General features: G+C 40.3%; 1 protein-coding gene across 1 annotated transcript in view; it reads left to right on the top strand.

Moving 5' to 3' along the window:
* The window catches only part of LOC148044463 (uncharacterized), an 85312-nt gene extending 66498 nt beyond the window's left edge, over positions 1 to 18814 (top strand). Inside the window, exon 3 of the mRNA XM_087722125.1 lies at positions 16826 to 18814. Within this exon, the coding sequence (XP_087578251.1) occupies positions 16826 to 16945 (120 nt within the window). The 3' untranslated portion in view covers positions 16946 to 18814. The remainder of the gene's footprint in view (positions 1 to 16825) is intronic.
* The last annotated feature ends 257 nt before the right edge of the window (positions 18815 to 19071 follow it).

Raw genomic sequence — 19071 nt, 5'->3', positions numbered from 1 at the left:
GTCTTCCCATCAGGCGGTCAAAAGCTTCCGATAGGATCTGTTTCAAGTTCTCCTGTTTCTCCTCACACAGCCCCCTTACTCTTAATGCAAACTCCATTTGTCGGTACTGTATCATAATAATTTCTTTTTCAGCATTTTCCACTTTTTGTTCCACCACCTCTGTTTTCAATGTCAAGTTAGTATTGGCATCATTAAGAACCTCTAGAGTATCTTCCATTCCAGAAGTATGCTCTGTTAATACAGTTACAAGTCTCAGCATTTCATCTCTAATTTTAACAACCTTAGCGTCGATTTTCTCATACAGCTTCTGTTTAAGTCCTTTTATTTCACTTTTGATTTCTTCTTTCATTTCTTTTGTTTCCTCTTTTCTCTCCTGCTTTATCACCTCTCTATTATCTCTAAACTTATCTTCCATTTTAATTGTCAGTGCATTAAGAGCCTCGCTTAGTTTGCTCAGGAAAAATTCTTTTGTTAACACATCCCCAGCAGGGGGCGTAGGAAGCGGAGGCTGCAGCGTTGTGCCAGGCACTGTGGATGTGCCCCTGGAAGTAGATGGTGACGACTTCAAGTTAATATTTAGTTTTGAAGCCATTTCAAAATTTATCTGCCTGCAATTAATAAAACTCTGTTGCCTGAATATGCAGCTTTAAGTAAAAAAGCTGAGTTCCCCTTTTACTTTGAAGTTTAAGGCTTGGCAAAACTTTCAGTGAGTAAACATTGTAACAAGACAGTTCAGCAGATTCATCACCATTTAACTTCCAGATAAGCAAGATTAATGAGGGAGTGAAAGTATTGTAGAAATGAAACTAATTAAAAAGCTTCTGCTGGCTGATTGTGAAACGAAACAAATGATAAGCAATCTCCTTTGTTTTGAATTCTTGTAACAGTTAACAAAAAGTGTTCGTTATTACCGGAGAAACCAGCCTGCTCGGCGCCATTTTAAAAGCCTCTAAGTAAATAGTTTTTCGGAGGAGAAAAAGAAAAGAAGCTAAAATCTTGATAAACAATTATTGCCCACATAATACAGATCCAGCTCGTGATAAGATTAAATCAATCAAAACTTTGAACTGAGTGGGGGAGACCTACTTTGTCCCGCACAAGGCAGTTTGAAGTTCCCAGCACGGACAGCCGTTCTGCCTTGGGCTAGCCCCCCCTCTCCCTGCAAGCACAAAAGCTGCAAAAATCGAAGAGCATTTGCCAGCAAAACAATTTCTTCTTTCCTTCTTGCCTGAAGGATAAGAAAACCTGATAAGACGTCAGATGGAAGATCCTCTAAACAGGTACGTAGCCAGGAATTCGGAGGCAGCTGGTTTTTTGCTGCCACCACCAGCAGGCTCCACCCAGGAAGCACCCAGAGACACCATATTCATACGCATCTGCTTTCTCTTAGAAGGTCAGCAAGATTAAAACATACGTTCACAAGCTCTCTGTGAACGAAAACAAACATCAAAGGGACAGCTGTGGAGTCTTATCAGATCTTAAGCCAAACAGCCAGGCAGTAAAACCTTGCAATGCCGAAGTCAAAGCAATCCATGAGAGAAAAAAAGGCATGTTCCATCTTTGAATACACAAAGGCTCCGATCAGCCTCCGGGGTGGGGATTTTTCTTTCTTTTTTGTGTGTGTGTATCTCTTTTGTATATCAAATTAGGCAAAGAATCCACTCTTTAAATGAGTTAAAAAGTACCCACACCAATAAAAGAGGAGAAAATTAACCTGTAGCTTACAGAAAGTCACAAAGAAACATTAGAAGAAGAAAGCTTAATCCATCCATTTGAAAAAGGTTTGCTTAGATTCAATCCATGTAAATAACATTTATCCCCGAAATCAGCAAGATGTAATCTTCCTATTCACCATCTCTTTGGGATGGTTTAGGTCCGTTGGGACCCCCCAGTAATAAAAGGGTTGACTGTGATCGCACATCATCTCATTGTGACTTCGGCCCCTCTTCCACGTGCTGGCCCCATTTGGATTTGAAGATCAGGGTGTTCAGGCCAGTGGAGGCACGTGGAAGCTTTGGAGCCCCTTGAGGCGTTCATGATGGATCTGGTTGTCCAGGGCTTTGCTCCATGGGAAGAGCTCCGTCTTGGAGGACTGTGTCCCCAAGGACACAGGCATCTGAGCCTCACCCTCACCACATACCGTGTGCCCAGGTGGCAGATGCAAGCCACTTGGATGCAGGAATGGTAGCAGCTCTGGGGCCACCAGAAGGCGAGGAGGAAGGGAACTAATCCAGGTCCATGGAGGAAGGGATGGAGGACCACCACACTCCACTGCACCTACCTGCAGGCCACCACCCACCAAGAAGCTGCCCGGGTAGCTGCACAACATCAGCAGCAGCTCATGGATCATGACACCTTGCAGGAACCAGATCTGAGCCCCTCTTTGCAGGAACCCCAACAATGCCCCCATCCTCCATAAGGCAGAGCCAGTTCTAGGTGCTAGATTGGCCCCCTGCGAGGCATGTTGTCTGCCAAGAAGCTCAGCTGAGGCCTCGCCCACTGCCTGCTGAGGCGCCGGGACTCCCAATAATGAGATGGGGTCCTTCAGGCACTTAGCTCGGCTGTCTGTTTAGTAGCTCCAGCCCCTCCTACCAAATGCCTTGTCAGAGCTGCCTTGGAGTTTTGCCTGCATGGATGTCACTTGCTTGGAGGGGGTGGTGGTTAGAGGAGTGCCAAGATGCCAAAATGGCCTCAGGAGATGCTGGCCGAGATAAGGAGTGCCGGGGAGGCAAGGGGTGGGGCCAGTCAGTTCGCTGAACTGCACACAAAGTTAACAACAGGTTTGGTTAAACTGGGCTGAACCCAGCTGAATACCACCTCTGGAGATGCCATAAGAAAGACTGGGTCACCTATTGTCCAAAGTACCTGAATGCAAGACAAGAAGAAATTTTCCTAGACAATCAATCAGTAGAACAACTTGCCTTCAGAAGCTGTGGGTGCTCTTATCACTAAAGGTTTATAAGAAGATAATACACAGCAGTTTTTCCAACACAACAGAAGCTACCTAAAGAGTCACTGGATATGCCCACAGTCATTCGAAACTCAACTGTGAAATGACTTGATTACAACTTTTATCAATAATGTTGATGTTCTTTTGTGCAGATTGTCACTGTTTTTCTATATAATTAAATAGTTAATAAAATAATCTGTTTGGTAGGCTAGCTAGTGGATAGATAAAAATGGATTCAATGTGACTAAACAGTACAAATAGAATTTTTGCCTAGTTCACCACATGGTGGCAATATTAGCAAAGAAATTTAGTTCTGTTCTGCTCACTCAGAATTAGAGCAGAACAGTAATATAAAATAGAACAAAGGGACTCTTTGGCAGTGAAACGTTTGCAGATTATATGATTTGATACAGTTTGAACAATTAAATCATAAAGGAAGAAAAGAAAAACTAAATTTTGGGGCAGAATTTGAGCCTACAAGGAAGAGACTGGAATCATGGAGAATGGCTTTTGGAAAAGGCAAGGTCTGTATGTCCTTCTCTCTTTCTCATTCCTTAGAGTAATGTGTGCTTCAATTCGCTTTTCTGTCCCTGAAGAAAAGAAAAAGGGGTTTCTGGTGGCTAATGTGCTGAAGGAATTGAAACTGAAAACAGGGGAGCTTATCACACGAGAAGCATATTTAGTTGCTGAGGGCACTCAGGAATACTTCCACCTTGATATTCAAACTGGGAATCTGTTGATTAATGATAAAATAGACAGAGAAGCTTTATGTGGCCAGAATGATCCTTGTCTACTTCTTTCTCAGCTTGTTTTGGAAAACCCCTTAGATATGTTTAACCTTGAAATCAAGATAGAAGATGTGAATGACAATGCACCCAAATTTTGGAAAAACAATGTGGAGGTAGACATTCTTGAGACTGTTCCTAAAAGTACAACGTTCCCCTTGGAACCTGCCCAAGATGAGGACTTGGGAGAAAATAGCATCCAAAATTATACTCTTAGTCCCAATGAACATTTTCACCTGGAAGTATATAAGAATGAAGACGGAAATAACAATATATATCTTGTTTTGAAGAAAACATTAGATAGGGAGAGGATGCCACATCTTGAATTGATTCTATTGGCTATTGATGGAGGAGTTCCAAAGAAAACCGGCACAGTTCAAATCAATATTAATGTTTTGGATAATAATGATAACTTTCCTCTGTTTAGTAAGTCTGAATATAAGGCAAGAATAAAGGAGAATCTCCCTAAGGGCACTCTTGTGATTAAGGTGGAAGCTACAGATCTAGATTTGGGTTCAAATGCACAGATATTCTACTCATTCCATCAGGTGCCTGAAAGAATAAACAATTTGTTTCATTTAAATGAAATTACTGGTGAAATAACTGTTTGGGGACAAATTGATTATGAGAAAGAAAAGAGCTACAGCATGAGCATCAGAGCAACAGATGGAGGGGGTCTTTCAGGGCACTGCAAGATACTGATAGAGGTTGAAGATGAGAATGACAATCCCCCAGAAGTGTCCATTATATCTCTGATCAGCACTTTAAAGGAGGACTCTCTCCCGGACACAATAGTGGCCCTCTTCAGTGTGAGAGACCAAGACTCCGGAGACAACAGCAAAACAGTCTGCTCTGTGCAAATGAATCTCCCTTTTGTGCTGAAAGCCACCACAAACAACTTTTATCAGCTTGTGCTCCAAAGTCCCCTAGACAGAGAGACGGTCACTGAATACAACATCACCATCACTGCCATTGATTGGGGAGCTCCTAGGCTCACTTCAACAAGATTGATTAATGTTCAGATCTCCGATGTCAATGATAACCCTCCCCTTTTTGAAAAGTCTTCATATGACATGCAAATCAGGGAGAATAATATTCCAGGCTTGCTCATTGGCTCAGTCCATGCTCTGGATCTAGACACAACGCTGAATGCTAAAGTGAATTACGTAGTTCTGCCTGGGAAGGGTGATGGCATGGTGACTTCTTACATCTCAATCAACTCTGAAACTGGAAACATGTATGCCCTCCGATCCTTGGACTATGAGCAGATAAGAGGCTTCAGAGTCACTGTGAGGGCATCTGATGGTGGTTCTCCTTCCCTGAGCTCAGAAGTGATTGTCCGAATCCACATAATAGATGAGAATGACAACGCTCCCTTTTTCCTGTATCCCCTCCAGAACAACACATCCCCATGCAATGAGCTGCTTCCCAAGTCAGCCGAGGCCGGCTATCTGGTCACCAAGGTGGTTGCAGTGGACGCAGATTCTGGCCAAAACTCCTGGCTTTCCTATGAATTGCTGAAGGCCACAGACCCAGCCCTTTTCAGCATAGGAGCGCAGAATGGGGAAGTGAAAACAAGGAGAGTCCTGAATGAGCGAGACACAAGTAAGCAGAGGCTGGTGATACTGGTCAGAGACAACGGCTTTCCTCCACAGACCAGCACGGCATTGCTTAATGTTCTTCTTGTGGATGGCTTTTCGGATCCCTTCCTGAGGAGGGTGGATGTCAGTGTGCAAGAACCGGAAGAAGATAAAACCTTGACCAAGTATCTGGTGATCTGCTTGGCTGCAGTCTCCTTTGTGTTCCTGGTCTGCATTGTTGTGTTTATTGTGGTCAAAATCTTCAAGAAGGACACCCAAAGCCATTTTACTGCGGCTGTTCCTCACTTCCCACCTGCCAGTTCTGACACTCCAGGGAACTGTGCCGATTCACAGAATGGGTCACTTTCCAGGACTTACCGTTATGATGTTTGTTTGACTGGTGGATCCTTAAGTAGCGAGTTCCGATTTCTCAGGCCTCTCTTTCCTGTCTTTTCGGTGGGAGATGTTAACGTCCCAGGGAACAGTAATATTTCTGCAGGCATCCAAGATACTTCTGAGCAGGTTGCAGTTAATGGCGCAAAGAAAGAGGTGAGGAAAACATGCAATTAATCTAGCATCTTTCTATTTATTCCCACTTTTTGTGGTTTTGCTCTTTTGATTATTCCTGAGCAACTTTGTTGTTATTTGTTGAAGAACCACAGATGGGCTTTAAGATTTGTTTAGAGCAGAGATCACCATTCATTCCATAATTTTTGCATTGTTTTAAAAATCTCTTTCTGTTTTTTGATTATCTTTTCCAGTATGACTTTTTGCAACATGGAAAAATGTGGGAACAGAATGCCAACATACTAGGATATTTACTGGATGGTTGCAAACATGGCTTCCAGGCATATTTTCCTAGTGCAGTAGGAAAGTAGTCTTTTTCCACCCCCTCCTCCTTCCCCCATCCCAATTTCCTTAGGTACAAACTTGTATCATACAAGGCAAATCTCTAAGGTATTTTAAACATAATAGTAAAGAAAGTGTAAAAGGTTTTGTCAACAGACTAATAAGAATGGATTTTTTTGTTTTAAATCTGTTTGCAAGTGCTGCATATAGATGCTTTAACAAACTAATGCAGTTTTGACTCAAGGCACATATTATCAGGCTTAAATTATTATTCTTCGGACAGATAATGCATAGACTATTTGGAAAGATGGAAAGAAATAGATGTGGTTGCACATCTAGAAAAGAATGTAACAAACAATTCCTTTTCTGAGACAGTAAGGTAGAAAGGTGATCTTGGGCCAGTCTCTGTGTGTGTCTCTGATGTGTCCCTTGTGAAAAAGTTCACAAGAAAAGTGCAGGGACTTGCATAGGCAATTGACAGAAGCCAAAAACCACTCTATAAAGCCTTAGTAGTGAGGTGAGGTGCTATGCAAGGAAAGACTGGGCGCAGAGTCTCTGACATTCACGGACAGATCTTCACACTCCTGAAATCAATCTAATGACTGACTGAATGAATTGTTTCCTGAAAAAGCCCACTCCCCTTTCGCTCCTCTCTTATTTCCTGTAGGAGGGGCCAAACACCTTCCACCTGTGACTTTACTCCCAAGCCTACCCTGATTTCTGAATTGTTCTTTTTTTCTGTCAGCTCTGCGCATGACACACTGGGAACAGGCTCTAGCTGTTCTTCTGCCTCACTGCTGTCTAGCTCCGTAGGTACCTGATCACTGTCAGACGGCCTTGGCTCTGTCTCTCCCTCTGATGCAAAGCCCTCATCTGAGCCTTTCCCAGTCTCCAGGACTGGCTCATGCTCCTCCCCAACTTCCTCACTGTCCAATGCTGCTGCCAGCTGCGCTGGCCACTGGCGGGCCACAACATTGGGCATAGCTAATCTAGTGAAGAGAAGGACCATGAAACACATGGTAGTATAGCCAGTTGGACAAATAGGTTTAAAAACAGTTTTTACCCATAGGGTGTCAGACTCCTAAATACAAATACAATCACTCTATCTATACATGGAAACATATGACTGGTTTCTCCCTAATCACTTGTATAAGGACCATTTTCTATATTATTCATGTTAGCTTGTATTTTTGATATGGATTGCACCAGTAGAGGCTAAATCAATTTCATTACAAAATGACAATAAAGGTTGTTGTTATTATACAATTGTATCACAGTGGCCAGTTGTTTCGCCGGATTTGGCATTGGTAACTAGTTGAACCTCATGCAGAGGCCTAGGGGGTCATAACGTATTTTCGTAATATGTGTGCATATCCAAGCAGTGCGGCTTTTTGCATTTGACTGATGGTAATTTTGTCAATTTTTAACTGTTTTAAATGTAATTCCAGTGCTTTTGGAATAGCACCCAGTGTGCCAATTATCACTGGAATTACCACTGCTGGTTTGTGCCATAATCGTTGAATTTCGATTTTTAAGTCCTGGTATTTTGCAATTTTTTCATGTTTCTTCTCGTCGACCCTGCTATCACCTGGTATTGCGATGTCTATGATTGTGACCTTATTTTTCTCAACCAGTGTGATGTCTGGTGTATTATGTGCCAGTATTTTGTCCATTTGTATGTGAAAATCCCACAAGATCTTGACCATCTGATTTTCGGTGACTTTCAGGCTGATGTTCCCACCAGTTTGTTGCTGTTTTAATATTATAATTTTTGCACAAATTCCAAAGGATCATTTGTGCTACTGAATTGTGCCGCAATTTATAATCAGTCTGCACGATTTTTTTACAGCGGCTGAGTATGTGATCAACAGTTTCATCAGCTTCTTTGCAAAGTCTGCATTTGGCATCATCAGAGGATTTTTCGATTTTGGCCTTAATGGCATTTGTGCGGATAGCTTGTTCTTGGGCAGCCAGGATTAGTGACTCTGTTTCTTTATTTAATGTACCTGCTGTTAACCATAACCAAGTTTTTTCACTGTCCACTTTATCTTTTATTTTTTCCAGAAATTGGCCATGCAATGCTTTGTTCTGCCAACTCTCCATTCTTGATTTTATCACATCTTTTCTGTATTCTTTTTTCATCTGTTGGACCTTCAATAGATTTTTGTTCTTTACTTCGATTAATAGATGTTCTTGACTTTCTTTTAAATAATCAGCCAGTGCATGTTTTTCTTCTTCAACTATTTGCTTCACTTGCAATAATCCTCTGCCACCTGATTTTCGGGGCAGGTATAGTCTATCAGTCTCACCACGTGGATGTAAACTGTAGTGCATTATCATTAGTTTCCTGGTTTTTCGGTCCAAAATGTCCAAATCAGCTTGTGTCCAGTTAACTATACCAGCTGTGTATCTTATAACTGGTATTGCCCAGGTATTTATGGCCTTGATTGTATTTCCACCATTCAATTTAGATTTCAAAATTTTCCTAACTCTGTTCGTGTACTCTCCCCTGACAATAGTTTTTACTTCTCCATGCTTGATGTTATTCAACTGCAGAATGCCTAAATATTTGTAGGCTTCATTTTTGTTGCATTTAATTAGTTGGCCATTGGGCATTTCAGTTATCTCACATGTAGTGATTTTGCCCCTTTTTATGAATACAGTGGCGCATTTTTCCATGCCAAACTGCATTGAAATATTGGTGCTGAATACTCAGACTGTGTTTGTCAGTGGTTGGATTTCTATTTAACTTTAACTTTTAATAAATTTATATGCCGCCCAATCCCGTAGGACTCCGGGCGGCTTACAGAAACAAATTAAAATAAGGAGTTAAAAATAGAAAAGAGAAACAATTTAAAAACAACGCACCATGCACTCAATCTGGGTGGGGCTGGATCTCATTCATGAAGTCAACAGCCCCAGGCCTGCCAGAATAGCCAGGTTTTAGCTTTTCGGAAGCCCGAGAGAGTGGGAAGGGTCCGGATCTCTACGGGTAGGTTGTTCCACAGGGTCAGAGCAGCTACAGAGAAGGCTCTCCCCCGAGGGGCCACCAGCCGGCATTGTCCGGTCGATGGCACCCGGAGAAGGTCCAGCCTGTGAGTTCTTATCGTCTGTTGGGAGGTATGTGGCAGGAGGCGGTCTCCCTATTTCTGACTTTCTATAGAGTTTCAAATCATCCATATATAATAAATGAGAAATTTTTTTCAGCTTCTTTGGCTGTTCAGTAGCCTAATTTCATTTTTTTAAGATTACTGATAGTGGGATTATTATGATAATGAAGAGAAGAGGTGAAAGTGAATCACCCTGGAAAATTCCTCGCTTGATATTAACCATTCCGTAGTTCTCATTCCCTACTGCCAACTTAGTTCTCCACTGTTTCATTGCCTTTTCAGTAAAGGATGTAATATTTTTGCTAATGCCTGTTGTTTCTAAGCATTTTATGATCCAACTATGTGGCAGTGAGTCAAATGCCTTTTTGTAATCAATCTAGACCATATTCAAGTTCATTTTTCTGTTCTTACAATTTTCTAATATCATTTTATAAATTAGGAGCTGATCTTTTGTGCCCCTGCTCCTTCTTTTGTTGCCTTTTGGTTCTACTGGCAAGATGTCATTTGTTTCCAAATAATCCATCATGTTATCTGCAATAATGCTTGTGAGTAATTTGAAGGTTGTTGGCAAACATGTTATTGATCTGTAGTTTTCAGGTATTTTTCCTTTAGTTGCATCCTTCTGAATCAAGTATGTTTTTCCAGTTGTCAACCATTCATCAATTTGACCATTTTGAAAAATTTCATTCAGTTGCCTGGCCAATATTGCATATAAACCGGTAAGATATTTGAGTCAGAAACCATGTAATTGTTCCTTTCCAGGTGATGTCCAATTCTTTACTTTTTTCACTCAATTTTTGACCATCTCATTTGTTATTTCTAATACTTGTATTTGCTTATTGCCAATGCTTTTCTCAAAGTCATGTATCCACTTTGCTTCCTTATTGTAGTTCTTTGCATTTTCCCACAGTTCTTTCCAGAATTCAACTGTGGCCTGCTTTTCTGGTTTTTCACTTTTGGTGTCACCATTCACATTAAGACTTTGATAAAAACGCCATTGGTCTGATCGAAATTGCTGATTTTGTTTATATTGGATGATTCGTGCCTCATATCTTTCAATTTTTCTAGCTGTTGCTGTTATCTGCTGTTTTACAATCTCTACAGCTTCATTGATGTTTCTTGTATCCAATCTATATCTTCTGATTAGCTGATCTATGATTTTGCTGTTTTTAAGCCGTTGCTCATGCATGTTCTTAATTTTTTGACTTTTTGTTCTAATCGGATTTTCCACTTTGGCTTTGATGCTTTTTCTGTTGTGTGATTAGGTACTTTGATTTTAATGCCTAGTTCATTAGTGACTATTACAGCTGCGCTGTACATTAACTGGTTCGTTTCCAAGATGGATCCCAATTCAATTGTTGAAAACACTGCATTAACCATTTTCATGATAGGAGACAAAATTTTCTTAGGTACAGTGATGGTAAACGTTGCCTTTCCTCATTAAGCAGAAAATGCTCCATGATCTGATCCTTCAATTCTTTTTGTTTTTGAGTTAGTTCATCAGTTGGTTCAGTGATAACTGGTTCTAGTGGTGGTGGTATTATTTCCTCCCTGAGAGCTTCTTCTGGGAGTTCTACTATAATGTCTTTATTTGTTTCTTGAATATCAGTTATTTCCGCTTGTGATATTGTTTTTTTGGTTTTGCAATTTGCTTGAATTTCCTGAAGTTCAACTTCACTAAACACTTTATTCCGTATAATAAATCGCCTTTGATCTGCTACTCGTTGTTCACTAACATTTGAATCTGGATAGTGTTGTTTCCATAATTCATACATTTGCTTTAAATAACCTCTTTTTTCTGGCTCTGAGTTGTAGTAACAGGCCATTATGGCACGGTTTTCATCTGCACTATATTTTTGTCATTTTGTTGGCTGGTCCACTTGTAGCCCACTTGTCGACAGGTGTCCGCCGCGGGCCTTGTTAACCCGCACGACGACTGATGCAGTATAAAATTTTTATTAGTTTCTTTCACCATAATGTATGGGTTGGCAGGTTTTTTTTATGAGGCCAGGGTGCCAACCTGACCCCAACCCTCCTCCTTTCTCATCCGGGCTTGGGACCGGCAATGGCGGAGTTGTTGTTGTTGTTGTTGTTGTTGTTGTTGTTGTTATTATTATTATTATCCATTAAACATGAAACTCAGTCAACTGAACATTCAAAAATACATCACAAATACCATTGACTGGTGCTAATGGTTGACACGGGTTGCTGCCAGCATTCTAGGTATCAACCAAGTATCTTCTTAAAATATACAATGTTCCGAGTAGCACAGTTTTTTTTGCAGTTCCACTGGTGTTATTGCAGGAAGCTGCAATTTGTTAATGTATATTATAAAATTCTTGGACCAAAGTAGCCTTGATGACCATGGGTATCACTGTTACATGTTTCATCCATAATCGGGTAGTTTCGATGGCCAAGTCGCGGTATTTCATGATTTCTTCCAGTTCTTTTTCTTCGACTCTGGCATCTCCTGGTACTGCGATGTCAATAAATTGTATGTTTCATCCCATATTACAACTGTGCTATCTGATGTGTTGTGTTCCAAATGATGATTCGTATGTATTCAAAAGTCCACAAGATCTGCACCTTCTCATTTTTGGTAACTTGTTCCACTTTGTGCTCCCATGATTTTTTGGATATAGGTAAGTTGTATTTTTTACATAATGACCAGTGGATTAATTTAGCAACTCAGTCGTGTCTAGCTTTGTAATCAGTTTGTGCAATTTTGCTGCATTCACATATTAAGACCTGGCTGTTCTGGCAGGCCTGGGGCTGTTGACCTTATTATGTAGGGTCCAGCCCCAATCAGAATGTATGCGTGTTGGAGAATTTTTAATTTTTAATTTTTAATTTTTATTTGGTTTGTTTTCTTTTGTTCTGTGGAAGCCGTCCGGAGTCCTCCGGGATTGGGCGGCCTATAAATCTAAAAAATTAAATTTAATTAAATTAATTAAATGTGAAACAGTTTCAACTTTGTTGTTGCAAAGTCAGCAGTTTGGATTGTCAGTGGATTTTTGTATCTTTGCTTTCATGGCATTAGTTTGTAGTGCTTGTTCTTGAGCAGTGACTATTAAACCTTCCATTTCTTTCTTGATGGTTCCCATCTTAAGTCATGTCCATGTCAATTGTCATTACATTTTCCTTCAATGTTTTTCAAGTGCTGTCCATGCAAAGCTTTGATTTTCCATCTATTTAATCTTTCATCCAGCTGTTTTTTCTTATATTCTGTCTTTGTTTCTGTTGTTTTTATACTGTTTTCCATTTTCACAGCCTGTAGCAATTTTATATACTTTGGTTCACATAATCATTCAAACTTCATTTTTTCTTCTTCTACAGTTTGATGGATTTGCAATAGCCCCCTGCCCCCTATTTTTCTTGGCAGGTACAACCTGTCAATGTCACTTTGTGGTTGTAAAACGTGATACATATTCAAAAGTTTGCATGTTTTCTGGTCCAAGTTTTCCAGTTCAGCCAACGTTCATTTGATGATTCCAGCTGAGTAGTGTATCACTGGAACTGCCCATGTATTATTGGCTTTAATTATGTTTCCAACTTTCAACTTTGATTTTAATATTTTGCAGACCCTCCTTTTGCATTGACTCTTTGACTTTTCTATTCAAGATGGTATCTGCTTCTAATATGCCTAGGTATTTGTAACCATCATCCTTTGCTAATGTTTTCACTATGCTTCCATTTCCCAGTTCTATTCCTTCTATTTTTTTTCATAATGGGATAATGGGCATCCTCCACCGTCTGCCTCTGCAACCCTAAGAATTCTTCTAGTGGACGGCTTCTCTGATCCTTACATGAAAATTATGGAAAATCCTAAGGGTGAAGTCCCTCAGGAGGGAGATCATACTCTAACACTGTATCTGATTATCTGCTTGGTTGTCATCTCATCCATTTTTCTGCTTTCTGTCACTGTGTTTATTGTAACCAAGTTTCAGAAGTGAAGGAAGTTCATAGGAAGTTCTCATTTTGCATCAAATTTCCCTGGGGGACCAAATTTGCAAGACAAGTGTGTGCCTTGGGTCCCACATCCAGTCCGCAATGCGGGGATGTGCCATTTCTGGGCCAGTCCGTTCAATGGGTGGATGGGCAAGCGAGCAGGTGGCCTGAGGGACAGTGTGCTACACTGGGGATGATGCCGCTGCTCTGTGGCGAGCTGCACACATACAGCCCTGGAACTGCTCCACCACTGCCAGGTGCTGGCCCCATTTGTTTTTTTTAAATATATTTTTATTTTCAAAACAAACATACAAATCCTCCTTCTTTACATACTGTAGAAAGTGTATCAGTTGGTTACAAAAGGCTTTTATGCATCTCATCCACCATCATCAAATATAATTCATATTAACTCTAATATCTTAACTCAGATGTTTATTTTATTACCATCATCATACCTCCACTTTTATTTGACTATGATTGTTTAAACATCCTTCATCATAAAATATACCAAGATTTAATATATAACCACATACTGGCATTTCATTTACTTATTTATAAAATCCTCCATTAACACTAAATCCTCAAGGTGGTGCAGTGGTTAAATGCAGCACTGCAGGCTACTGCTAGATCAGCAGTTCAGCGGTTCAAATCTCACCGGCTCAGGGTTGACTCAGCCTTCCATCCTTCCGAGGTGGGTAAAATGAGGACCCAGATTGTTGGGGGCAATATGCTGACTCTCTGTAAACCGCTTAGAGAGGGCTGAAAGCCCTATGAAGCGGTATATAAGTCTACTGCTATTGCTATTGCTATTGCTATATCCTATTCTAGCAAACATCCATAATATTTAATAACAAAATGTTCTAATCCTCCTTTCCAAATCCCTGTTTACAATTTACATCCAGTTCCCTTATATTATACATACATACATACATACATACATACATACATAAATTATTATAATTATCCTTTCTTTATTTGACTATATCCTATATCCTACATTTTCCCCCTAATAATCAAAACTTAACTGTGTCTAATTTAGTTCTTTTTTATTCTTATATTATTATTAACCTTTATATATAGTCCAAAAGGATTTCTAGACTTCCCTTTATGGGTATCATTCAATATTCATATCCAATTATTGCTTATCATAACACTACACATTGTATACATTACTATCATTATCAATTTTTATTTAACTATATCTATTGTCACTAAATTTAACTAGGTTTAGCTAGTTTTAAATTATACTCTTCCATCCACCAACCTGTATCTTTCCAGTAACAAAACAATCTAATACCGTCTGCCATTTGTGGAACCAGTCCTCCAAACATCCTCTTAATCAAATCTGTATGGACACCTCTTAGCAACTACTTGCTTGTAAGATCTCTCGTGTAGTCTTGATGCCCTGGCGCAGTGGTTAGAGTGCAGTACTGCAGGCTACTTCAGCTGACTGTTAGTTGCAGTTCGGCAGTTCAAATCTCACCGGCTCAAGGTTGACTCAGCCTTCCATCCTTCCAAGGTGGGTAAAATGAGGACCCAGATTGTTGGGGGCAATATGCTGACTCTGTAAACCGCTTAGAGAGGGCTGAAAGCCCTATGAAGCAGTATATAAGTCTAAGTGCTATTGCTATTGCTATTCCTGTTTCCTTATTCAGCTTGTCTTTGATTATCAGCAGTGTTATCAAATATTTTGCAAATAGGATTTCATAGTCCATAGATTCTTTAATGTTTTCTTCTTCTGTCTTGCCCTTTGAAATAAATTTCCTGTCTATTTAATTCCTCTTTCAATATTCTGTTATTTCTTTTTTCAGAAATAAACCAATTGCCATGAATATCAACAAGTTTAATCTCTTTATATTCTTCTTCCATTTCAGTTTTTTGAATTTCAATCTCCTTATTTTGCATTTGAAAAACATCCTCAGTTTTTTCATCATATTTTATTGTTAAATGCTCCAAATATTCCAATTTTCTCTCAATTTTTCCTCTATATTTAATAATTTTTACAGTTCTGAAAGTGTTCCTTGCAAATTCAGAGACGCCATATTCATATGGATCTGCTTTCTCTTAGAAGGTCAGCAAGATTAAAATATACGTTCACAAGCTCTCTGTGAACGAAAACAAACTTCAAAGGGACAGCTGTGGAGTCTTATCAGATCTTAAGCCAGGCAGTAAAACCTTGCAATGCCGAAGTCAAAGCAATCCATGAGAGAGGGAAAAAAGGCACGTTCCGTCTTTGAATACACAAAGGCTCCGATCAGCCTCTGGGGTGGGGATTTTTCTTTTTTTTCTTTTTGTATCTCTTTTGTATATCAAATTAGGCAAAGAATCCACTCTTTAAATGAGTTGAAAAAAATACCCACACCAATAAAAGAGGAGAAAATTAATCTGTAGTTCACAGAAAGTCACAAAGAAATGTTAGAAGAAGAAAATTTAATCCATCCATTTGAAAAAGGTTTGCTTAGATTCAATCCATGTAAATAACATTTAAAAAGTAAGATAACCACTGTCCAGAACCATTCCAAAGTTCAAATTCACCACCAAGTTCTTCTATTCTTTGATTTAAATTGGTTTTTAGGTTTTATAGGCAGTCCGGTTTTTTTTGTTTGTTATTAATCAGAGTTTCTGTCTTGACCCAATCTTTCTCAACGGATTACCAAATCTGCATTTCGAAATGCTTGCAGCCTCAGTTTCTGCTTGGGGCAGGGAAACAAGCTGGTTTCTGCCTCCCTTAAGATTTTTTCATTTTTCTTTTAGAGGAAATATTTTATCCTGCCTTTTTAAATATTTCCCAAAATATTTCTTTCTTCTGGGAGGGGGGGAGGCTTCCCACAGTGGCATCTATGCTTTGCTGCCTGCTTCCTGTAGAATAGACTGCAGATATTTTCCCTCCACTTGCTTGCTATTTTACTCATAATCTTCATACATTAGTGAAACTTGCCAATTAACATTACAGATTTTTTTTCTCTACGAGTCTTTTAAACAGAAATCATTCAAAACATGGAGTGTCTTTTTTTACTGTTTTACTGATCCAAATACTAAATTAGAACAGAATGAAGTGACCCATCTCAGTGCTTCTGAGTGCTCTGACATTTTCCTTAGTCACTTCCTAGAATATGGGTTTGCTTAATCTTGTATCATCAGTTAAACCTCTCTTTGTTTCTTTTTCTCGTTCGGCTCAAATTAAATGTGCCAATAAGTTAAACTGACAGTGGGTATTGGTGGAAATATAATATATATATTATATAATATGATAAAGAATATCAGTATTTTGGAGCAGTACTAGTAGATTGTTAAGGTTGTGAACAATTTATTATAATTTAGAAAATTGAAAATACTGAACAATATTTTAAACCTCTCTTTGTTTCGTCTTCTGTTTGGGCTCAAGTTAAATGTGCCAATAGGTTAGAGATGCGGGGGAGGGAGGGAGAGAGAGAGAGAGAAAGAGAGAGACTATATACACAGTTTAAACCTGGTGTTTTTGGACTCATGCTAGGCAAGGCATCTTATAGTATGTCATCATATTGCAATATAATATGCTAAAACTAGCTATGCAAATATAATTCAGTATTGAAAAATTATAATGCTTCCTTTTACAATTTGCAGGGCAAAGTTCCTGTGTCTGAAGATCCTGCTGCTAAATCTGGAGGCCCAAGTTGTACTGTAAATCAAGCAATAGGTGCAAATATGAACTCTGGTCAAAGTGACTGGCTTTCCTATCACTAGATGACAATTACCAACTCCAGCCATCATTCTGTCTCTGTCAGAAGATACATGCAAGAAACGTCTAGCCTGAAAAGAATGGATCCTCTGCATAAAAGAACATCAGAGACGAACTTTGAAAACTCTTTTAAATAAGCCAGATTGAAAATAACCAGAATACCCTTATGCTGTCCCTATCACTTTGACCGTATTTGTGTGGAGTGATATACAAATGGATTATATGCATACATTTTACCTAATATGTAATTGATTTGTTATTTTTGCTTTGTAGAATTTTACAATAGGCTACTGTTTTTTTTGACCCAGCTGCATGTTTATCATGATGATTCTTCTTTGATTTATGATTTATGAGATTATGCTGCTCTCCATAAAACATTTTAAATAGTTATATTAATTCTTCGGACATTTTATTCATTTAAATAATAAAATGCCCCTACTTAAATTTCTAATAACAAAAGTGATTAGGTGCTTAATTAGAAAAAAAAAAGAGAACAATGACCCTAAAGATCCTAATGATGGTGCACATCATATCCTCTGTGTATCTAAGTCCTCAGTTACATCATTATCTCAGGTTATGCTTGAAATAGTGATTTTCACAATGCCCAAACACTACATGCGCATGTCTACATGCAAAATGGAATTTCAGGAATAAACAATTATTCTGGATTTCTATCACAGTGTACAGTATTACATATTGTACATTCATATACACACACATGCATGCATGCATACATACACGCATAATATACTGCAAGGTAACTAATTCTCCTTTGGAAAAAATGGAATGAACTATGCACAATTTGAAAAGAGTGCTGTGCCCTCAGTGTCATTATAGTCAAGAGGACCACATAAGCTCCCTCAGTCAGGGGTGAAATTTGACTGGTTCAGACTGGTTTGGGTGAACTGGTAGGGATGATTTGAATTGGTTCGCTGAACCGGTAAAAACCACCCATGGTCGGCCTGCCCACGCCCGCCATTTGCTACTCACCTCTTCTGGATGCTCGTCCCGCCCACCCACCCCTGCCCTATGTATGTTCCCTTTGCCACGCAGCCCAGCTAATTGCCTCGCCAACGCATGCTCAGCTCAGTGCCTCACTCAGTTGCCTCACTGGTACCTGCTCAGCATTTCGCTCAGTCACCTTGCCAATGCACACTCAAAGGTAAGCAGTGCCAGTTACAGCCTACCATGCTCCCCCCATCCCTGGCCTCACGTAGTTCACAAAGCCACTGCCACTGGGGATCGGGTGCAGCAGCCTAGCGTGCTGTGGCTACCTGTCCCTAGCCAGGTCAGGGAATGCACCATTCCCCACCTCTGGCATTGCCCCAGAGCTGCTGCCTGCTCACCACCCGCTCACTACCCACCTTGGGCAGGGCGGGGAATGTGCCATTCCTGGCTCTGACCTTGATCCTGAGCCACCGCCCGCTCACTGTCTGCCTCACTCACTTACCTTTGCACTTTAGTGGGGAGGACACCATGAGGCTTATCCTCATTTTGCACTGAGAAGCATTCAGCCTCCGGCAGTCGTTTTCAGCTGCCTTCTGAACAGCTACGCTGCAATGCCATCCCTCTGGCTGCTTCCGTTCTCCTGCTCACGTCTGGCTGCAAGTGGCACTGGCAGGCAATTGAGTGCACATGTGCAGCTGCCACCCTGTTCAGGTTGAATGCTAGAAAACTTGGCCAGCTGAACCTTTCTGTCTGTTCTATGGGCATGGCTTGGTGGGCATGGCTTGGTGGGTTTATGTGAGTGACGTAAAATTGTCCATGCCCACTCAGTCACATGGCACCCCCGCCAAGCCATGCCCACCAAGCCAAGCCCAGAGAACCAATAGGGGGGGGGATTTCACCGCTGCCCTCAGTCCTTTGATGCCCTTTAAGATAGCAATAGCAATAGCAATAGCAGTAGACTTATATACCGCTTCATAGGCCTTTCAGGCCTCTCTAAGCGGTTTACAGAGAGTCAGCATATTGCCCCCAACAATCTGGGTCCTCATTTCACCCACCTCGGAAGGATGGAAGGCTGAGTCAACCCTGAGCCGGTGAGATTTGAACCGCTGACCTGCTGATCTAGCAGTAGCCTGCAGTGCTGCATTTTAACCACTGCGCCACCTTGGCTCTTAGATCTATTTAC

This window comes from Thamnophis sirtalis, unplaced genomic scaffold, assembly GCF_051295495.1.
Source record: "Thamnophis sirtalis isolate CommonGarterSnake01/CBP01778 unplaced genomic scaffold, rThaSir2_p1.2 scaffold_8, whole genome shotgun sequence".
Classification (NCBI taxonomy): Eukaryota; Metazoa; Chordata; class Lepidosauria; order Squamata; family Natricidae; genus Thamnophis; species Thamnophis sirtalis.
This window is presented reverse-complemented; position numbering and strand designations above follow the sequence as displayed.